This window comes from Dermacentor variabilis, unplaced genomic scaffold (assembly GCF_050947875.1).
Source record: "Dermacentor variabilis isolate Ectoservices unplaced genomic scaffold, ASM5094787v1 scaffold_15, whole genome shotgun sequence".
In the NCBI taxonomy this organism is placed as follows: Eukaryota; Metazoa; Arthropoda; class Arachnida; order Ixodida; family Ixodidae; genus Dermacentor; species Dermacentor variabilis.
Window position 1 is genome coordinate 4,208,741 of NW_027460313.1, and position 24,078 is coordinate 4,232,818.

Consider the following 24,078-nt stretch of genomic DNA (forward strand, 5'->3'; position numbering starts at 1 on the left):
CATTAGTATATGGGAGATAAAAGTAAGCCTCTTCTTCAATTATGACACGTGGGGGCTCCAGGAAAGATCTCTGTCGATAATAACGCCTAGGAATCGGTGGGTGTTTGCGTATGAAATTGGTTCGTGGCCAATACAAATGGGGTACCAGGTCATGGGCTTGTGGGTAAAAGCGACTAAGGCGCACTTCTCTGTCAAAATGCTGAGGCATTGAGCACGCAGATACGATGGGTCACTGCTTTTTGGAGCCGTGCACGCACCTGGACACATGTCACTGCCGAGGCCAATATGCGTATGTCGTCAGCATATAAGGAAAGGTTTACTGTCTGTGGTAGATAGAACGTCGGCAAGTCCAAGGATTGCAAGGTTGAACAAAGTGGGGCTAAGAACCCCACCCTGAGGTACGCCATGACAAGTGTAATGATCAGCGGTTCGGCCATCTGCACTGTGCACAAAGAAGGCTCTTTTGAACAGATAGCTCCGAATCCGCCGAAACCATGCGTCCACCAATTCCATTATTTTCCAAGGCATCATGGATGGCTTCATGCGTTACATTATCATAGGCGCTTTTCACATCGAGGAATAGTGCAACCGATATACGCTTGTGGTGTTTTCCTTGTTGTACAGACGTGACGAGGTCGATGACGTTGTCAATAGAGGAACGGCCTCTTGTAGACCCAGCCATGCCTCAGGGTATACGCTGTGGCGCTCATGATACCACTCTAGGCGGGTGAGTTATCATTATTTCCATGACCTTCCCAACACAGCTGGACAGCGCAGTGGATTGGTAGGACGCTAGGTCAAGTGGCTACTTTCCAGGCTTCAGGAGTGGTATCAAGCGGCCGGACTTCCACCGCTCGGGAACGACGCCATCATTCCATGACTGGTTATAACGTTCCAGATGTCTACTTCGGCTATCTTCACTTAGGTGGCATAAAGCAGCGTAGGTGCTGCCGTCTGGTCCTGGCGACGATGAGCGCCTGCATGTGGCCAGAGCAACGTCCAATTCCTCAAGTGAGAAGGAGACATTCAATTCTGGGAAGCATGTTACAGGAACGTCACCCAGAATTTCGCTATTGATGGTGACCTCACTGCCCGCAATCTTCACAGAGAAATCTTCGGCTATATCGACCTGCGAGCGGCCTTGATGGAGGGCTAGGGCTGAGAATGGGTGTCGTTGCTGTGGAGACGAGCCAAGGCCGCGCACCGTCCTCCATATTTCACCGTCCTCCATTCGCAGAATGTCTTCCACCGTTGTTCCTTCAGCCTGTCCATACGACGTTTCATTTTATTCTGTATACGTCGAGCTACTCTAAGGTCATGAATTGATTTGGTGCGCCTGTATCGCCTCTCGGGCCTTCTGCGAATCGTTCGAAGTCGCTCAAGTTTCATGTCGAAATCCATGCGTTTTTTTAGCGGATGTAAATGTGTACTTAGACGATTCCAGTACACTTGTAATAAGGTTCTTAATGGTGCCGGTAAATCCTTTTTTGCATGACTCTTCCACCTTTGTCTTACATGTTGACTACCTTATATATACTTGTCGGGAAGTAGAAAAGGAGAAGCTTCCAAATCCAGTGATTTTTAAGTAGGTGGGAATATGGTCACTGCCATGGGTCTCGATGTCAGAGAACCATCGAACATTTTGACCAAGTTGCCGTGACACCAAAGCCAAATCTAAGCAACTGTAATAGTTCGAACCACGCAAGTACGTCGGACTGCCAACGTTCATAATGCTGAGTTCGTGGTCGGAAGCAAATTCCACAAGTTTCCAGCCCCTGGAATCTATTCTGGAGCTTCCCCAAGAGTGATGAGCGTTAAAGTCTCCTGTCATAATCCAGGGTCCAGAAGTCGCCGTCAGAATTTCTCGCAGTCGGTCACTGTCGAACCGGCTATATGGGGAGGCGTATGCGCCGATAAGGGTGAATGCCACTTTATTCTTTGTAATGCGGAGACACACACATTGGTTTCCATCATGAGGCTGCACCGAGTGGGGAATGTAAGTTAGTTCTGTACGGATGTAAAGAATTACTTTGCTGGATTGCCCGCACGTCGACGCCATAAAGGCTTCGTATCCAGAGAGTCTTAGCGCGTTTTACACGTTCGGTTCACATATAACTACTACAGGAAATCGGTTCGTAAAAACGTATTGGCGGAAACATGAAATCCGTGATTTGAATCCTCTGGCATTCCACTGGAAAATCACTTGATCACGGAGTGAAGGCAGTGGAAGAGCCATTGGTGCTTACGCAAGATTTGCAACCACTGGGTTCAGGGCATCCAACACTTCCACCGCGCTTCGAGCTGTTGGCGTATTCGAGTTGCCCACAAGCGTGCGAATCGCATTTATCAAAGACTTGAGCGTTGTTACAATTCGGCGGTCATGCTCTGTCAGCTCATCTGGGTGAGGGGTGGAGCATTGTCGTGCCTCTCCTCGTTAGAGTTTTTCCAAAGGGCTTATCCTTGGCAGTGCTGGCCATTCTTCATGCACGGAATTCTTTTCAGATGCTCCGTTGTCTATACGCGGTCTGGACACATTCTGCGCTGGAGTTGGAGCAGATTCAACAGCAAGAGGCTTTGCGGCACGCGTATTCTTTGTGCGGAGAGCAGAATTCCGTGATGAGCCTCTGCGACGAGAACGACGTCGCCTGACGTCAGCAGCTGCTTCTGATGAGTCGACCGGTCCCTCACCGTTTTGTTCAAGATGGAGAGTTCTCACTTAACTCTAGGGCATTCCTTTGATGAGGCGTCGTGGGGCCCTTGACAGTTCGGACACTTATAAGTTTTTGCCTGGCAGTCGCCTGCAGAGTGTTGTGCTGCACAGCGGGAACATACAGTAGACTTTTTACAGACGGCGCTCATGTGACCGCATTTCTGGCAGTTTCTGCACTGAAGTGGCTTGGGAACAAAGGGCCGGACAGCATGTTGGAAATGAGCTACCTTCACATGCGATGGAAGGCAATCACCTTTAAAGACAATTTTCACGCATCGGGAATTTCCGAGACGGGCCACCTGTAGTATGTGGGTCCCATGATTGGCAGGCTTTATCAAAAGTGATAAATCCTCGCCTGAGATGGCCGCATCAATGTCATATATGACGCCTGTAGTATCCTCTTTTCCCATAGGAATGATGGTACGGACGTTTATGCCACCGGGGACAGTGACAGCTCGCAGAGAATCTAACGCCGACGCTTGGGCGACGTCTACCACGACAACATTCTTCCGAGGGTTGACTCGGACGTCCTCAATGCCATTTGGCAACAGGCTCTCGAGTTCAACCGATGCAGCTTGCCTGTTGAGGAACCTCACGTTGTCGGAGGGTAGAACAAGCAAGAAATGGATGGTGTAGTTCGGCGAACTCTGCGGAGTCCTCATAGTAGATGTGTTCACAGAGGCCCTAAGCATCCGCCGCTTTGCTTTCTGACTCAGGACAGTCAGGTAGTCGTCGTCGGCGCTGTCGTCGCTTTCGGTCGAGTTTATCAGGGTAGCCTCGCTGTCGCTCGAGAGGCTGTTCCGCTTCCTTGAAGCTGCCAACGCGGGCGCCACTACGTCAGGTGGGAGTGCGGGTGGCTCCACTTCCATTCCCATCGAGCAGGGTACAGTGTTCCCCGGAAGAAAGCGAGAATGACCAGAAAATACTGGTGACGGAGAACAAACACTCAGCAATAGGATCACTTCGTCGTCTTTTCTTTGGAGAGACCGCCATCGCGATGCTGCCTGTTAAAGCGTGAATACTTAATGCTATTCGCTACCGCTATGTCTGAAGTGAAAAAACGAGAAATAGTGGGGGACTTGCTGTTTACATATATCTCAGCCTAAGTCTACAGTTCCAGGCTCCTTTTCTTTATTACTATTATACGGTGTTTAGGAGATGTTGTCGCCTTTAATAGGCGCCGGCTACTGGTTTTCACGTAGGGAATTAAAAAGAATAAATCATAATAACGCAAATTCCAGTCACAAATGTACACTAATGCTGCACTATAACTGAAAGTCAAATCAGATACACGAGAAGAAAGGGGGTTAACCGAGGGGCCCAATTTCTATGAATTATATCATGAGAAGCCAACAAACAAAGACACCATGGAAAATATAGGGGAAATTACTTGTACTTACTACTTGAATTAAAGAAATGATAAATTAATGGCAGTGAAAGTGGAAGAGAAAACAACTTGCCGCAGGTGGGAAACGATCCCACGTCTCCGTAGCGGCCACGGTGTCGGGGGAAAATGACGGTTTTCTTGTGGTGGTGTGTGCTTATTAGCGTGTTGCGCCGTAGGTGTCCTATCCTAGCAAAGACGTGGTGCGTGCAGGATTGCGTTTGTCTCCGTGTATTTTTCAGGTGTGCTATCCAGACCGTGCTCTTCCGGCTGTTGCTGTTGCCAGCTGGGACGGGAAGAAGTAAAAAGCGCGAAAGAGCAAACGTGTATGCATGCAACGCCGTACGTAACGTACCGCGCCACGGACGAAGAGCAACCATGGAATAAATTTACCGTCTACGGTGAATTCATGTGAGCGCGTCGTCACACACTGAAACCGCTGTGCTTCAGAATATGTACCACAAATGCCTTACGTGGCAGTGACAGCTGTGCGGTGTTCCTGCTTCTGACAGCAGACGATGCATTCGTGGCACGTAAAACTGCAATATGGAAGGATGGGAAACTAGCAGCTGCTGTAATTAGGGACGAACCATGTTTACCGCAGATATGTGTGTGCTGAAAGGGCGAAGGGAAGCGAAGGTTCGCAGATGCGGTGCAAGAGTAAACAAGGCTCGACCGAACGTACGCCTGCCCGCACATCTAACCACGGATGGTCCCACCTAGGCCACCAAGGCGCTAGCCGCACGCATACGCGCTTACTTTTGGGCACCGCGAGGAGGATCCCAGGACACCTAAGCACTTCTAATGAGTTGTGAATGCGAAATCATTATTGTGCAATTGAACGCCGCTGAGCGGTCCTTCGAGTCACGGACTCCTCGCGTGCAGGCGAGGGCGTTGAGACGCATGGCCAACGCCTTCTGATAGCACAAGGCCGGTGCACTTGGATCCGTGACGTCATGCTACCTTGCCCAACAGCCAGGACGCTCCCGAGTAAGCCACGGTGATGTGGATGTCGCCGCTTTCGTCACACCAGACTTGGCAACAGAAATTTCCGTCCATGTAACATGATGTTACAAACAGCGTGGGGTGGTAGGTTCGAAGCTGACTACAGCCACTGTTTCTCCTTTCGAACTTATTCAGTTTTTTATATACATTAATTTCTTTACAGAGATTACTGAGGCAAGGTGAGAACACAAGTGACAGCATGCGCGTTAAGGAACCTGCGGATAAGACAGGCATCGTACTGAGAGGGTGACGTAGTGTCGCTTCGATTCCCTCTCGGAGACCCTTACGGAACACCTGGCGCGCCAGCACCCAGTAGGGGAAACCTTTCGCCGCTCTGTTCCGTCGAGGCGCGCATGTGCTGGCGTGCTGCAACCAATTCGAATTTAGGTGCCGTTTCGCTGGTAGAGGAGTCGGCTTTTTCTCACAATAGGTCATTCGATGTTCTCGCATCAATATACCCCAGGCCGCAGTCAGTGTAATTAAACGCGTAACGACGTTCTCCTCTTCGTCGACGCGCTGTGGCTCCTCCACATCAACGCGGCGCTCGCCTCTAGAAACTAGTTCAATAAATCAAAACGACTCCTACAAAGCCACGACCTGCATACGTGTTTGTTTTCATAAGGTACAGTTGTGCTAGCCATAGGTCGTGATGTGCGTAAGCGGCCTGGCGGTCAGCACTTGTGCATTCTTGCAGCGCAGTGAGAATGCGCGGATTTATTTTCAGAAAAGACGGCAAAAGTGGCGTCGGAGAGGCCTCGCAGTCTAACTTGCGGAGTTCACTGTGAACTGCTGTTAACGTTAGATCGCAATACTCGTACGAAATAGGCTTTAGGCAACGGTATACCCATGACATACTTTGCGATTGGATCCGTTGATCGGATCACTACGGCACGCACACATGCGCGCCACCTTGTCTGCTTGCGCGCCAAAGGTAATAAATGAAAACAAGAGACGAAAATGTGATTCGAAGAGACGGCGGAGTAACACCAACTTCCGGCGTCACTGAGCTTCACAAAAAATGAAGTCACTGCCTATCTTTCGTTTAGTCTTTCTTCACGCCTGACTAGGCCAAGCTCGACGATGCCCTGGGTAGAAGCTGGACGCATGGCATCAGAAGAAGCAGTGAATTCGCTGATGCAAAAGGTTCGAAAGCTTATGCTACGACAGCGGTTTCCTCCTCTCGTTAGGCGGTGAGTTACGACGCTGTTTTAGGACCGCGAATCGACAGCACTGGATACCGGTATGCCGGTATACTTCGAGAATACTAGGTCGGTGTAATCTGCTTGCATTTCGTGATTAATTTCTGGCAGTGCGTTAATTTACCCTTCGTTTCAGTGGCGCAAGCGTGACACCCGCTGAACGGCGTCGCTCGTTTCAAAAAGTGCGTGGGAAGTTTGGGCCCAGTTGCTTAACCTCCCTCAAGGCCCGGATTGTTAATGCCTGTGTCGTGCAGTGACGAAGCAGCAGGCGACTTCTGTGGCACCGTAACAAAAGAGAGAGAAAGAATAAACTTTATATGTAACGGCACGTGAGGAAAGCGAGCTTGTAGGTATACCGCCTCCGCTCTGAACTGGTTGGCCTCCTCAGCCCAGCCGACGCTCCAAGAATTATGACCGTGCTTCTGAATGGTAGAACGGCAGCTATTGCCCCAAAACTTGGCAACGGCGGCACCCAGGTTCGTGAGAGAAGCTAGTACTCGTTCGTGGCCCTCGAACGTGTCGCGAGACAGGCGGGAAAGGCGCTTGAACTCTAATTAAAAGCAGTTTTCCAGAACGTCATTAGCATATCGAGGTATCCAGTTTTCTCGCGTCTCACCAAATTCCGCGCCTACGATATAACTAGACTGTTAAGGAGCTTCCAAGCTAGCGGCAGGAACATTTGCGGCAAGCAGCAGGAGGCAGAACGCGCCAGCAGTGGCATAGCCACACTTGGCACCATCTTTGCCATCACGGCGAGCAAGTGATTTGCTATAAGCTCAACTCATTGCGGCTGTGATGCTCAGAGAGGGGGGTATGTTTCACCGTAGCGTGGGCAACCCGTGAATGAATCGAACGCACCTCATTGGTCTCCCCGATCGGCGGCGAGCAGCCTGCCGCTCTCCGCCTCATTCGCTCCGTTGCAGGAAAATTTCCGCTAGCCTGTTTTCGTGGCACGCTTCCTACCGCTACTTGTCAGTGGTGTTGAAACTGCGATGAGCGAAGGTTATAACAACAGAAAGCTGAGCCAGTTGGTAAGGATTCATTATGCAAAAAAAGGGGTGAGGCGTGCAGACAGGACACAAGAGAAGGAAGTGAATTGGTAGTCGGCGTTCGTGTTGTCCAGTTCTCCTCTCTTGTGTCCTGGCCATACGCCTCAACCCCTTTTTTGCATAATGAGCGAAGGCGCAGCTGTAGGCTAATGGTAAAGGCAAGCCATGCACTCAGCGGTTTAAAACAAACCACCTGAAGTATTTGAGCGTGCTCCAAAGCATTTTCAAAAAGTGACGTGAGATATTTGTTTGTGATCATAGTTGAAATTAGCTATAAATAGGGAGAGGCAATGACCTGGTCTAGGTGCAGAACAACCACTAGTTTATTTCCTGGGACTTATCTATCAACTCCCCATTTTTTTTGTAAGGATTCTAACTAGGGCTCATTTTACGACTTTACAAAGTTTACATCCAAAGTGTGGGTGTTTCGAGATAGGTACGACGTTATTTTGCCCAATTCAATGGAGCCACAAGGCACACTGTATCCGGTAATATTCCCCCCCCTTAAATAAATAAAGAAGAAAAAAAGTCAGGATTTCTGGTTTCAGACGTGTTACAGAAGCCGCTTGCGCAGCCACCAGGCATGCAGAGAGGGAGGTCTAAACAATTAGGAATGACAACCAATGGTTGAGTAAGCTCGCCAGAAAGCGTCGAGCACGGCATTCGCGTCCTTGCACCATGCCATGCAGAGTCTGCCAGCCGGGGCTCGGAAGCCATATATCGCTATCGGTCATATGCGATACTCTCAATCTTGTTTTCCTAGTAACTTCATCAACGAGGAGTAGCCAGCTGAACTCACGTCACTAAGGCTCACCTATTTACATTCGTATCACAAGATAACTTCTCTAATATAAATTTTAAGTAACTTTTCCCTCGTCTACTCAGCTTTACGTTTGGCAAGAGGAGCTCATGCCCACAGAAAGAGTGATTGCATAACACTGAGGCTAGCTCTGTGGCATCGAATATCGCTGGTCTTTAGCACAATAAAGTATTGCCGACCTGAACCGCTGCAAAGGCGAGTAAATGCGTCGAAGTTCTACGCTCTCAGACCATTTGATTTTCCCTCTTTCAGTTGAATTTCTCGTAATATTGTCAGCTAGCAGCGCTGATAATAGAACGTGTTATTATTGACCGCAGGGTGGGGCGGCAACTAACCTGTGAAATTCGCGTGAAATTCACCATGCGACGTGTGTGTTTCATGGCAATATATAAGCAAGTCAGAAAAACAGCCGCTGAATTAAAACGACCCTGAGTACAGAGCGCGCCTAAACGTTTCTTTCATGCTCACCAAAACAAAACTCCAGGTATAGCCCAGAAAAACAAACAAGGAATGCGCCTGTCCCGTCTCGCTTGCTGTGTGTTGCGTTGTTTCGGCGCTATAACCCTCTTCTGGAGAGGAATACACAAATGCAGCAGAAGCGTTGGTAACCCCTCCTTCCGTGTTTGCTCAGCAGCACAGCTACAAACCATTATGATTGATTGGTTATGCGTATCATAGTCCTTGCAAATGACTCTTTTTATATATTATGTGTAGTGGCCTTGTTTAGCGATATATACATATATATATATATATATATATATATATATATATATATATATATATATATATATATATATATATATATATATATATATATATATATATATATATATATAGCGACCGCGCTCTAAACACAATTCGCCCGCCTGGAGTTCTTTATGGTGCAGATTTGCCCAGTACACAGAGGCGCATTTGCATTACGCCGTAGTTGGAAATCACAGCACACCTCTAAGCTCAGAAATTTACGCCGAACTGCAGCACAAAGAGGTAAGTGTGAAAAACAAGACTGAAAGGAAGGAGTGAGAAGAATGCGCTTCCTAGGACGAATCTTGCCATGGGTTTGTTTCCAGCCTAAATATGAAGCGAAGCAGAGCGAGTGTACAAGACAGAATTACGAAGAAGCAAAACTTGAAAACTGTGAAGCTGGAGAAAGGGTAATTTAAACGGGTCCAAACTCGATCTGGTTGGTACTAATTCATAGCTACATGTGTCCGTAGCAGGAAATAGTAATGCTAAGGCGCGAGTCAGTGCACGGAATAACGAAGCTAGGCAACGCCGATGCAAGCTCATTGATGAGGTAGAATTAAGACCTTGAATCTAGAACCATATAGTCAAGATTAAAACAGGTCACTTTTTACACAGCAGCAATCTCTTTATATGAGCAACTGATAACGCTGTGCGACAGGTGTTACTTGCTGTTTCGTCAGACATGCAAAGGTGCAAGCGTCGTTAAAAAATAGCTAACAAAATCGTTGCAGTAATTTACCTTTCTTGTGAAAGAAATATATGTCTGGTAGTGTTTAAAGTAGATAACCAAAACTGAAGAGTACAAATTTTTGGGCTAGTTCTTCTAGGACAGTTCCTGGCAGTATAACGCTTGAGTGGTGCGTACGAGAATAACAGCGCACTGTCCTTGATGTTTTTGTTTTCTGTTCTTCTTTCCAAGCAGACGCGCTTAAACGGCAGGTATTAAAAATAAGGCCGGAAAATCGATCGAAATGAGCTTGTGAACCGCACTTGGCACTGCATTTGTCGTCAGCAGCAATGTAGCCATTTATTTGCGACGTAAGCACCTTTTTCTCATGGTAGGCCTCGTCAAACAAGACACAGAACCAATCATTGAAAAATTTTACATGTGTTGTAAAAATTATGACTGTTGGATAGGGGACTGTGAGTATGACTTAACCAAGAGGCCAGAATTAATACTGAAGCGGGCGATTAAGTTTCGATATCCGGGGGGAAAAGTGTGCAAAAGCTTCGAGCCCTTTTGCTGATGTAGCACTGAATGCAAGACACATATCTTAAGCTGCTGGTGTGATTGCCCCCTCTAGTGTAGCTATAGTTCCTGCCCGCCCCGGCCCCCTCACATATTAGGCAGATTTTTGCCTTTCCCCGCCGAGAATTACTCACTCATTTGGTACTACTAATAACACGTGGCACCATTTCCGACATCTAGGATGCTTAGGAGCAAACGCTTCATATCTAAAATGTAGTTTTGAGCTCGCCATTGCTAAATGTACTTTTTGGCGATCACGAATGCGGTACGCTGAAGACGCCCCGTGACGTGATTAAAATAAGTATAGGTAGCTTAGATTTCGCTAATGAAATGGGAAACTTGTCGTTCAATGAAGGTTTAAGTCTTTATGGCTATATTTCCGAGGGCTGCACTCTGACCAGACTCGTAACGCGACAAAGCAGTCCCGAAGGCGATGTGGCGCGCCCTGACCGCCCTGCCTAACGTGCCGTCCGGACGGATATTCGGTGCCTAACACCGGGGGACTTTATTGCTGCAGAGAATTGCGCCACTGGCAGCCTGTGCAGCCGCGAGTCCTTGACCGTTAGTGGCGCAGCCAGGACCTACATTTCTCTCATCTCTTCGGCACAAACACGGCACAGCGGTCAAGGCGAAATAAACATTAATGGGAGGGAAGACGGTGCGGACGCGCAACGCGTGCAAGGTGAAGCGGCGGGGCAGACCTCGGGACCTTCAATAAATGCAGTCGCTTTGTCCATTTCGCAACTTTGGCATCTTCTTTCCTGGAATCATTTGCGAGCGAGACGTACGCGTACGCGGCACGGGTGGCGTAGGAAAGAATGTGAAAGAACGCGCTCTTTCTAAATCTCTCGGCTCTTGTCGTTATTTATTTTGCTAGCGTGCGCGGGGGGCAGGCGTAACCGGAGACGAGAGATTCTTTTTCTCCCATATTGAGAGGGAAAGCGAAAAGAGACCCGGTGGAGAAAGCCGTGAAGCTCCCAGCGCGTAGGATCGGCGGGTGACGGCTTTTCCTTGACGCCGACGGCCGTCTCGTCAACTTTGGCAGACGCAGGTTGTCCGGCTGATGAGTTGTAGTTATTACTATTGGGGAAATATACATGACTTTCAAGTAACGATTGTTGAATCTTTCGTCACTTCTTGGCATTCCGTGGGGAACTGAGTAGTCAGAATGTCTTAAGAGCCAGTGGCGGCCCTCAAGCGCTGTTTGCCTCCGTGCGATTCCACCAGGTGAGCTACTCGTATTTCGTTTTTCAATTTTACAGCGTAGAGGATCATAGACAGGCTCTGCGCCAATTCTAACTACGCCATAGCCTTAGTAATGTAAGCATCGATAGACATGGGCGATTTGTTGTAGCGGAGATATTTTACCTTTTATTTTGAACTTCAGAGGCCGCATTCACAAAGCTATTCGCTAGTAAGTGCTGTTTATCCCTGGCTGATCGCCTTCGCTAATTATATGTCCCACATCACTTTTAGCTTACACGAACGCTTTTAGCTTAAGAACGTTTTTGTCAATACAGGCCATAGGTTAATTTAGTTTGCTTACTAGAGATTTTGTTTACTTCCTGGTGACATATGCGACAGGACTAAATAACTCGTAGTTCTGACGGGCTCGCGCAAATAATCTGTATAGTAGGTTCTGACCCCGCGTTTCTGGCCTATATTGATTTCTATTCTACAAATCAGTTCTGGATATACCTTGGTAGCTTCAAAATGAGGTTGCTCCATGACACACACATAAGAAAAAAAAATGAAAGCAAGGCACAGGGCAGCGCTCACCCCAAACCCTCCATTGCATTTTCAGGAGCGCATCTTATGATTTCTGTTGGTCAAATGAGGCATGGGTTTCAGTCTTAAACGGGGCTTAGTGTGTTGTAGTAGAAGATATGTTTTTAGCTTTTCTGAAGTTAAACATCTTATCTTTCTAGACAGTGCGGAGCGTTTCGTCAGGGGAGGTATATTCACGCCTTTCCGGCGTACTAAGATCGTGGCACTCTCGTATTTGAATACAGACTGAGCTCACGAAGGCTCTTCGCGATGGCTCTACCGCCATGACCCCAATCCTCGTCGAGAGGAGGTGACAGCTCTTGCGCGGGCCGCTAGCGGCATATGACAGTGCCGGTAGCCACTTCGCCATCATTACTTGACGGCTGAGTCAGATGTTCATTGTGTTGCATTCTATGCAGGCACCAAAATGCGGATTGTCCACCTATTCGCATTCCTTGCCGTACTTTTTCTGACTGACCTTTCTCTGGCCCAGAGGGGAAGAGGTATGACTGTCACGCTAAGATTTAGTGTTTCTCTATTAACCGGAGTTTTAATGCCATCAATCACGCTTATGACAATGAATGAAAGCATTACTCATGTCTTAGTGCAGTGTTTTTTTAACGATAGTATGGAATGAGCAACTACGAATAAGGAACGCTACGTACTCACTCGCATTTCCTCGCCTCCCGTGCTTAATTTTTTTCTAACAACCATAACGAAAATATTGGCATAGTAAGCATCCCAACGCATGAGTTTTATTTGGTATAAAGAGCACTATGCATCCTTGGACCCTCGGTTAACATGTACCCTGTGAATGTGTGATAAGGTTGAGAACGATATGTATTCATGGCGGCATTTTTTAAAAAGAACAATTTTCTTTTCTTTCTCGCAAAATAGATATAGTGGAGACATTGAAAACATTACGTATGCATTTTGAGAGTAATCTGACATGGGATTATCATATCGAAGCCACGCAAAAACAATTGTGACGTTGCGCTTATATTTCCAACACTAGTTACATCCGAATTAGAGTCACTTTGTGTTGGGAGCGACTACCTTGACAATGTTACGCAGGCTATGAACTTTAGAAAAAAAGAAGGATCAAGAAAGACTGTCATGCAAATAAACTCTTCAATCGTTACAAAGTAATTAGGGGTAACGAATTTTGCCAATGCAATCTAAGCACATTCGTTCTGCTACCAAGCGAAAAATTTTTTTTGTGACCTTTGACATTTGGAAAAGTAGACTACTCATTATAGTCCCCATTTTCGAGGCAGATGGCACACAGATGCAATGCCAACACATGCTATAAAGTAACGATTATATACTCTTTGGTACTGTTGTTTTTCTCTTCCTTAAAACGTGTCTAACCGACTAGTTCCAGTAATTCAGTGCTGCATTGAGACTTTTATTGTGGTATTTTGATTTTCTCGCACAAGAGCGTTCGCATTTCTAAGAAAGAATGGTTTCTAAGTCAGAATATGTTTGCATAGTTGTCTTAAACATTGTGTTTGTGGTTGCTACCCGGTCGAGCTGTTGATGTCAGCTGTTTCTTTTGTGAAAATCCCTGCTTGTACAAGATAAATAAGTCGATTTAAATCGAGGGAATTCAGTCGCCTAATGATTTGCGCTGCTTCAATACTTGAGAACAGCAAGTCAGAACGCTGAACCAGCGTCATGGCTTGGCGTTGTAAACCACTTTGATTGCCCACTGTGCCGTCACTGTTATAAATTCCCAACGTGGTGTTCATATTCCACCATTTGAGTGGTAAGTGGCATTAAATTTAAGGTATCTCCATGATCTATTGAAAACTGAGATTATACTTCAACAGTTAGCAAAAAAAAAAACTAGCCTGTGACTGATTATAGGGCCTTATAGCGTAAAACTATTCCAATATGTTTTTATTCCAATCTTCTGAAGTCAAATTTGCGTAACCGCCGAAGCAAGCATCGGGCGGTCATCCGCAGGGTTGTCCGAACAGACCAATCAAACGCGCTCCTCGTGTATGGGAGGTTACTTTTGTTTGCTTGAAAAACGAATAACATTGCCTACACTAAGCGGCTTGCCTTACTTAATTGACTGACAAGAGGCGAGGATCACGCTCAATTGGAGAGATATTCGAGAGGGCCGAGCCACTGCAGTGAAAATCGGTAACCGGATGAAGAGGGTGGTGCCGGCGTCTGCGATTGGTCCGCTTTCCCTTTCTTAGCATGAGGTGGCTGGTCAAAAATCGCGGCGGCATGCAACGGAAGGTTAAAAATATTGCTAAAACAGATCCTCAGCGCAGAATAGTTGGCAGAGCGAGGTCGTAAACATGCCGAAAGTGCTCGAAAACGTTACACGGCCACGCGAAAAGATTTATTGAAGGAAAATAAACCCATGCTCTCCGGCAGGTGAGAGTAGCCAGTGCCTGAGAGATCGGCGGCAGCCATCTTTTATTCCTTTCGGAACGGGGCAACCTGCGGCTATTCAGAAGAAAATTCAGTTTTGTTCGGCATATTAAAGCATTTTTAACGCCTGCACGTCACTTTGACGTCGTGAGTTATTGCGGTTTTGTGACGTCGCGCGGCAGGCAGGTGAAGTGAGTGCAGCCCGTAAACTTTTGACCAGTAGCCGAGGGCTAATGGCGAAATGGCGTCGAATCAGAAGTAACTATTTTTCTTTTGTTTGGTCAAATTATGCATAATCAGCGTGTACACGTCATATCAGATGGGTAGCTATCGCGGTTTTCGTGACGCCGCGTGATAGACAGGTGAAGTGGGGGGTCCATAAAGTTTTTAATCAATTGCGGAGGGTCGATTGCAGAAATGGAACATAAAAGTTTGGAATAGTTTTACGTTATAGCGCCCATAGAGTGCGCTCGCGAACTGATATAAGAATTCTTTTCCTCCACCATGAAATGTGAATGTTATATTTAGGTTTCACTTGGGCATTTTAAAGACCTGCAATCACTATACACACTGCATTTCTTGTCGATGAACGATGAACACAAACGAAAAAACGGCTGTTACGCTCAGTTGGTCCCATATACCCTATGTTGTTCTAGCATTCCTTGTCTAAATGAACGAACTTTCCTACTTCTTAGCCTTAAACTTGGTTAGGAGGCAAATTATCCAAACTAAAAGCTTACTGGGCTGATTACGGGCCTCAACGAGCGCGTTAGTGATTACGTTTTTCTTGAGCCCTAGATTTGTCTGTCTATACAACGTGCCGAAATAATCATAATCGTCAGGTCATGGCCGCGATAGACGAAAACGAGGTGAAATATTGAGAAAATGACAAGGCACGACGACAGAAAATTCTTATGTTGGTGACAAATTAAGAAAGCGCTCTGCACGGCCCCACTAATATGTTCCACAGTTTCTCGCCTAAACGGGTGCTGGTTGAAAATGCCGGGTCCCGCCCCCCCCTCCCTTGTTCTGCTACCCCGTCGGGGGTTTAAAAAAATGAAACATCTTCATTGCTGCATTTCACACAATCCGCTCTTTGGGAGTGCAGGAGAAGGCAGAGGCCGCGGTCGAGGACGAGGCCGAGGGGAGTCCCGTGGCCGAGGGCAGTTCCGAGGTCGAGGACGCGGAAGAGGACAAGGTCCTCAGAACGGTGCTGAGAACGAGTCTGAGGAACTGCAGAGCTCAGCATGCCAAACAGCTACAGGTCTGGCAGGAGTCTGTCAGCCGTTGAGTCGCTGTGTGTACCAGTTCAACAGCGCCGATGAAATCGCTGGGTCCCGCTGCGGAAGGGGAAACAAAGTTTGCTGCCCTGTGGACACGCCTCCCACAGTGGAGCAAAGTAAGTCACTATGAATTAGAGGAGCCTTTGTTCTGTCTCTCCTTCCCGCAATTATGTCACACGTCTTGTGTTGGAAGAGATACAGGTGTTTTGCACTAAAAGAAGATGCAAGCTTTGTGATTATATTTTAATCACATCAAATACCTAGAAAAAAATCCGTGTCATTACTCTGCGCACAACGTAAAATATCCTGTATTCATGTTTTTGACCATTCAACAGCCGTGTCTGTCCAGTCCGCTTAAATTGAAGACGTTGCTTCATACAGGTCTGCTGAGCACAGGCTACGTAGGGCGACATGCGCGGAAATTCACATCATGAGCACAATTTCGGATGACACAAATACCATGCAAAACATTATAATATGATGCAGACTGTTGTGAAATAACTTCATCCAAGATGCTTAGAATGAAGTCGCCATTGCACTATCGAGACTACGGAGTACAGTGCCACATGGAAAGCATGCTACACTTCAGAGCTCTTTACTTAATATCATTTATTACAGACAGGTGTGAGGTTCTTCTTGTTCAAGGGCGTATACCAAGGAGTCTAGTTTCACGCCGCACTTTGAAATGAAAAGCTCTTAAGCGCCGCAACACTTAATTTCATCATTTTTGTAGAAGTGTTGCACTCTCATTCGCCAAGAAATAGAGCTGCAATATGTGTTATAAAATCCATGAAGTGGGACTGCGTTTGGGCATTACATGTTTAACTGTTTCGAGAAATCAAAGCAACCAGAAGAACACGGTTGTTATAGAGCTACCAAAAGATCTATTCGTGTGTTTTGTCTGTTTTTCGCTGCCTGTTTATGAAAATAAATGTCATTAAGAAAAGAATGTCATCCACCAGAATGCACCACGAAGCTACAAAGTTGACCCATACGAGTCTACATGCCGGAAAAGTTCGCAGTTCAAAAATATTTTGTTTTGCGGTGATCGAACTAGCAGCGTCATCTATGCGGCCACTGGCTCTTTAAACGCGGAAAACCAGGACGCTAGCCGATGTTAGGCCGGAATGGTATTATTCGACAACACTAAGCGCAGGAACAATCAGTAATTTCTGTACTGCAGAGCATAATCTTTCACGCCCATGCTAGACAAATGCATTGCGTGTTCGACTGACACCCTGAAAAGCACCATGGGAAGAACGTTAAAGGTTTCACTACTGGCCATGGTTTCGAAAGCTCAATTTGCCATCTAAGTCTGATTTATTACGTGTATATATTTCATATTTATTTATTTTATTTACTGACATATACTGCAGCCCAGCATAAGGCTATAGCAGGAGTGGGAACATTATACATTACTATACGTCACACATTAAAAAACACAGATATACCCAAAAAGATAAATGATCAGAACGAAGTGTTTTACATGTTAGGTAAATGCCTACCAGGGGTAGCTATAAAATATTGTAGTGATAGTGAACGAATTTTACCGAGTAGAGATTTCCAAAGCTCTATTGAACGTGGAAAAGAACTGTGTTAGTACGGGCATAAATAGGTGTTGCCTTCAAGGCTTGGGAACTACGGGTACAACTTACTTTAGTAAATGAGATACTGTTACAATCAGAAAGACCAGAGGTGGAGTTATTAATGGCATATAAAAGTTTTAAGGCTTCATTATGATAACGTGGAAGTAATAGCTCAGTGTTCAAAGAATATTGAGCCTGTGTTGGTGAGAAACCGCGGCTGTAATTTTGGCAAATGAACTGGACAGATTTTCGTTGAACGTTATTGAGCGAGCTTATTTCACATTTTTTGTAGGGGAACCAAAGGACAGATGCGTATTCTAGAACATGGGGAATTAACGTTTCATATAATACCAGTTTAATATGGTGGGGGGTCTTAAATAAGGTGCGGCGCAAATAATCAAATTTTTGTAGGGCTTTCCCGTTTACATATACAATATGTCTAGACCATGAGAGGTGTTCTGTTACAATGACACCTAAGTATTTATATTGAGAGCCTCTTTTAAGTTAGATGCCATTCAGACAATAATCGAACGAGAGGGGACACTGTCTGTTGGCAAATGACATCACGACTATTTCACTACGGTTGATGTTCATTTGCCATGTTTTGCACCAAGCGCAGAAAGACATAAGGGATTGGACAAGACGGTGATGGCCATCAGTGGAGTTAATAGACTCGTATAATACGCAGTCATCTGCATAAAATCTGATTTTAGTTGAGTTGCTACGAGGTAAATCATTACTATATGTTAGAAATAATAAACGGCCTAATACGGATCCCGGAGGAACACCCGACGTAATGTCGACAGGCGTTGATACCACTGAGTTCAAAGAAACAAATTGTGAGGGACAATGAAGAAAACTAGCTATCTAAGAAACTAGACAAGGATTATTGAATATGTCGTTTAGTTTTGCCAGTAGTTTAGAATTAATCACAGACTCAAAAACTTTAGAGAGTCAGTAAAGATGGCATTCACTTGATCACCTATGTCTAGGTTAGAAGCCCATATCATGAACAAACCCACCTAATTGCGTTGCAGTGCTATAACCGCGACGGAAACCATGCTGAGCAGATGTTAGAACAGCATTAGAGTTAAGGAATTCGATTATACGTTTGTGAATAATGTGCTCTAACATCTTGTATGACTGGGGTGTGAGAGATATCGGCCTTTAGTTAGGGAGAAGTTGTTTATCACCTGATTTACGCAAAGGCCAGACTTTGGCGTTTTCCCATTTATTTGGTACTTCACCAGAGTCTAAGGATTTCTGGAAGATTACAGTAAGGTACTGAGCTGGTCCATAAGGAGTATCTTACAAGGAATGAATTCGAGATGCCATCTGAAGCGGTACACGTTTTAGGGTCGAGATTCGAGATTAGGTTTAAGACACCATCAGAACTTCTTACGATATCGCCTAATTTATTAGTTTGTGCGACATAATTATACTTTGGAACTACATGGTTATTTAGAATGAAAACAAAGTGAAAGTACGAGTTAAAAGCATTTGAAACTGCAGTGGGGTCATTAGTAATAGCGTCGTTAATCTTGAAAGAGGTACGGCACGTTCTCTAGGTAAAATTGATGTCCAGAACATGTGAGGATTTTATTTAAGTAGTATAGAGAGATGGATTGAAATTTAGAAATCTTTAGTATTTTAAGTACGAGCACCAGCTTCCTCGGATTTTCAAGAGGAAAGCGAAGTGCAGCATTAGAACGATCTGATTCACGTAGTCTACCTACAAGGCTTGGCAGGTGCAAGGTATCCCGGGTAATCCAAGGAAGCTCATTATTTATCTTTCCTGTTTTTAATGGAACATATTATTGATGCAAGATTTCACTAACAACTGAAAACGATCAGCAAGACTGTCAACATGACATTCGGTACTGAGTGACAAAAAATCGTCAAAGTTATCTGCCAGAGTATCAGTGATATAGACGTATCGTCAGCCTTGTTGAAATCATGATATGTGGAATAGCTAAAGGGTTCATGTGTGATAGGACAGTTAATGTGTACGAGAACTGCGTTGTGATCCGAGATTCCTTCCAAGACATCATACTTAAAACCTAAATGATCATGACTGTCACTGGTAAACACTAAGTCAAGTGTGGAGTTCTGCCGCGTATTCTTATCAACTCATTGTATCAGGTTATGGGACAAAGAACACGTAATTAAGTATCTACAAATAGAGGCGCTATTGACGGAATATGTAAGGGAAGAACAGTGAATGCCGGGAACGTTAAAGTCACCCATAACGATTAAGTTAGAACTGTCGAGACTATGGTCATGTACAAAATGCGTAATATTATCGACCAAGTCACTAGGGCTATCAGGGGGGCGATACAGACAACAAATTGTTAAATTCTGCTTCCAGCACAAGTAATTGCACCAAACTGATTCTACATTGGGAGGAGCTGGTATCACCTTAAAGTTAAAATCTGAACGTAAAAGCAAAGCTACGCCTTCCCTTTCTAATTCTGACGGACGTACCGGACAGCAATGTAACCAGGAGGCGTGAATTCTGACCCGTCAATATCTTCCTGAGCCATGTTTCTGTGATGCATATAACAAGAGGAGAACATGAAGAAACTAGCCAAAGAAACTGTGGAGATTTGTTAGTCATGCTTCTGGTATTACTATTCAAAAGCACAATATCTTTGGCAGGGTGGTGAGATTGTCAGTTTACTGATGAGGATACATTTGGAAATCTTGCGCTAGAATCACAACCAGGAGCTATTCATAGATAACGTTCTTTACAACAGGCACTGTTGTAACAAACGTTATCTATGAATAAATGACGAAACCTCATTTTAATAACCGAGCTGTTATTTCGCGGCTCAAACGAAGCGTCCCATAGCTTTTTACGTACTGCGCTCACCCTGGGCAAAAAATCTTCGGAAAGTTTCATGCCGGAGTTTTTCAGCTTATAAGCGTTTTTCCGCATCACTAGCTTATCGCTGAAATAGGTTAATTTTAACATGATAGGGCGAGAACGCCCAGGATGAATACTGCCTAACTTATGGTGGTGTTGAAATACTATAAAGCGTTTACATTCTATAAAGTTTCTCGCAGCTTGGCTCAGCAGTGTTTCTTGCAGGGCGACCTGGCACATGCGCATTTGAACAGCCGGAAAGCCGGGCAATTGACACGCACTCAAGGCAAAAAAATGCACAGCACTCGTTCAACTGAGCTGGCTTCGGTCCAGAGGGGAAAAAGCAGCAAGAGTGTTAGCATAGAGAGTTTTTTAACAGGGTACGCAAGCCGATGGACAAGCCGTTCACGTCCCCTAAATTTACCTACTGTAGAAGCGTTGCACATAAGAAAACTGGGACTTCAGATAATTCTGGGTGTGCCTTCGTTGCCGTTGGACTGTCTTCACAGCACTAAAAAGGAACGTTTGTTAAGTGTAAGTAAATGAGGAAACGAATAAAGGACACGCAGGAAAGAACGCAATCTTCCGAAAGCATATCTTTCCTTGATTGTAGGGATTTACACAAATTAGCGTCGACGCGCGGCATGCTTGCTTAAGGACCTCTTAAAACACAGCTTTTGCAATGGTGCGCTAGCCAGAAATGACGTGCGCTTTCAACACTACGTGCATGTTCCCTGAGATGGTCATTTGTGCGGCTACCCGCCTGACCTATCTACTACTTTCCACACATTAGCGGTATCATGTACACGTTCTTTTTTACAGATAATGCCGACGAACTCCACTTTGTGTTTCTTATTACACCGATTTTTATGCTACCACGGCTTCCGAAATGACAAAGCTTACCAAGCTTACAAGGTGAAGAAAAAGAACTTTAGGTTTAGATCGCTTAGCTATCTGCTTCAGGCTGTAGAAAGCATTAAGCATATAAAACATAACTGCTACTTCTTATGTGGATCAATCTCATTTATATTTTATGCGTAGAACATTGCAGGTATATAATCTTATGTAAAATAACATATATCTTGTAACAAAACAATCCGTTGATATATATATATATATATATATATATATATATATATATATATATATATATATATATATATATATATATATATATATATATATATATATATAAGTTACATCTTATAAACATCAGATTATCATTATAAGATATAACTACTGCGTGTCTGAGTGGGGCTGCGCAGAACATTCTGAGCAACACATTCTTGTAAGAACTTACTCTGCAACTGATGTTAGAATCATCATCATCATCATCATCATCAGCCTGGTTACACCCATTGCAGGGCAAAGGCCCCTTCCATACTTCTCCAACTACCCCGGTCATGTACTAATTGTGGCCATGTTGTCCCTGCAAACGTCTTAATCTCATCCGCCCACCTAACTTTCTGCCGCCCCCTGCTACGCTTCCCTTCCCTTGGAATCCAGTCCATAACCCTTATGACCATCGGTTATCTTCCCTCCTCGTTACATGTCCTGGCCATGCCCCCCCCCCCCCCACTTCTTTTTCTTGATTTCAACTAAGATGTCATTAACTCGCGTTTGTTCCCTCACCTAATCTGCTCTTTTCTTATCCCTTAACGTTACACCCATCATTCTTCTTTCCATAGCTCGTTGCGTCGTCCTCAATTTAAGTAGAACTCTTTTCGTAAGACTCCAGGTTTCTGCCCCGTACCTGAGTACTGGTAAGACACAGCTGTTATACACTTTTCTGTTGAGGGATAATGGCAACCTGCTGTTCATGATTTGAGAATGCCTGCCAAACGCCTCCCAGCCCATTCTTATTCTTCTGGTTGTCTCATGGTCTGGATCCGTGATCACTACCTGCCCTAAGTAGATGTATTCCCTTACCACTTCCAGTGCCTCGCTACCTATCGTAAACTGTTGTTCTCTTCCGAGACTGTTAAACATTATTTTAGTTTTCTGCAGATTAATTTTTAGATCCACGCTTCTGCTTTACCTCTCCAGGTCAGCGAGCATGCATTGCAGTTGGTCCACTGAGATACTAAGCAAGGCAATATCATCAGCGAATCTCAAGTTACCAAGGTATTCTTCATTAACACTTATCCCTAAATCTTCCCAATCTAGGTCTCTGAATACCTCCTGTAAGCACGCTATGAATAGCATTGGAGAGATCGCATCTCCCTGCCTGACGCGTTTCTTTTGATGGTAGAATATGCATCTCAAAACCTGCATCACGCAACCTCTAATGCACATATTCAAAATGTGCGCCTGAATTTCAAGCAACGACTTGACCTAGAAACCTGAGATGGCTTGACAAAGTTGAACGTTATGTCACGTCTTCTTATGATATTCCCGAGAAGGCGCACAAGCCTGAGCTGCCCTTTATAGTCATCTTTTCAGAACTGCGTACGTAGCGGAACGTGATTTCCCTCTATTTGCAGAAAAATTTGCAGCACGTAGTAGCTAAAGATCCATTCGTCATGAGAAGTTGGAAGGTTGTTTCAGGTCTCCTAATGTCATGTCGGGAAGAAAAGCTTGTGCGCTTTTTCTGCTGATCTTAAATTTATGTATTATTTTATCCCACTCAACCTTTACCTCTCTAGTTTAGAAGAATGCACTGCAGAGCACCGCAAGCAGTGTTAATTTTAAGGCTATACCGTAACTTATGTCAGCAGTTTTGTGGGACATTCTGTCGTTTTATGCAAAATGGATGTTTATTATACGGAATATTTCTCCTTAAATTCAGAAGGATGAAATTCGCACCGGTTCACGGATTGCCCCAGAATTCAACTACACATTTTTAGCAGAGGTCGTCAAAACAGTCTGTTCATTTGGCCACCTTGAGCGTTTAAAAATTTTCAGATGCGTTGGTGATTACCTAATTCCAACTAATAATAACTCCGACGAGGTGCAACCACGTGGTCTTGATATCATGCGTTTCTTCACACTCTTTCTTTCACCTTTTTGTAACACATAGGTTACGTGTAGATGACGTCAGTAGGTTTTCACATATAGCCTCTGCTCTTTCATACTCACAAAAGTTGCTGGCGCTATCTGCCACGCGGCAACAAATCTTTCCTCCCCTTTCCCTCTGGGCAATATAAGCTCGTTAAGAGGGGTTGTAAGCAGGTGTATCTGCAAAGCACTTGAAACTTCTTGCGCATACAAGATTGCCACTAGCCTAGAAGACCAGCCTAAGAGGTTATCTGATGGCGGTTATCCTATGCATCTTCAAACAGTCGTTGCAGAGCTAGTGCTTCGGTATAGCGTTCATCAAAAAGTCCTGCACAGCCCCGGTAATACAAGCAGACGAAAAACATAACAGTTATTCCTTATATACATAAGGCTCCCCGCAATGTGAAGATAGCTGAGTGATCCAAATCTCAAGTTGTTTCATATTGTGCCTTGCCAACTTGGAAACCTTTCCGATTTTGTCTATGTAATGTCGCGTCTATGATACTGCTGTCATGCGCGAGGCCGTACATAGGTCAATGGTTCGCTATATGAAGGACGGTCTCAGAGAACATGCAAATAATGTTATAAACGCATGTCATGGCTGGTTGGAGTATCATTGTAAAGGCAGTCGTTGCAAGCCGTAATTTATTACACGTATACGATTGCAATTAAGGACCATACCAAGATGAAACACGATATTTTTGAAGCCAAGGCGGGTAAAGAAAGACTGCTGGAGTTGAAGTCGCTTACACTGGCCTATGGGCTCGGGTGGAGCCGGCAGCGGCCGTCTTGCTGGGAGGAAGAAGAGGCCTGCCAAGAGTTTCGCAGCGCTGTTCACCTACTTTACCAGCGGTTTTTAATTGCTTAACAGATTTTCAAGTTATAATGCAACACTGTGGGCTACGATGCGAGCCATATTCGAGGTTTTCAGATCACAGATATCCGAGCATTGGGGCCTTTACCCATTCGATCGGCATCAATATGCAGCTCCCGCAAACTAGAAAAAAATTCGCGCAATAATTAGC

General features: G+C 45.1%; 1 protein-coding gene across 1 annotated transcript in view; it reads left to right on the forward strand.

The window, feature by feature from the left end:
• Positions 1-11,061: 11,061 nt before the first annotated feature.
• The window catches only part of LOC142567961 (salivary peroxidase/catechol oxidase-like), a 135,748-nt gene continuing 122,731 nt past the window's right edge, over positions 11,062-24,078 (forward strand). Inside the window, exons 1-3 of the mRNA XM_075678064.1 lie at positions 11,062-11,390; positions 12,350-12,433; positions 15,430-15,720. Coding sequence (XP_075534179.1) covers positions 12,358-12,433; positions 15,430-15,720 — 367 coding nt within the window. The 5' untranslated portion in view covers positions 11,062-11,390; positions 12,350-12,357. The remainder of the gene's footprint in view (positions 11,391-12,349; positions 12,434-15,429; positions 15,721-24,078) is intronic.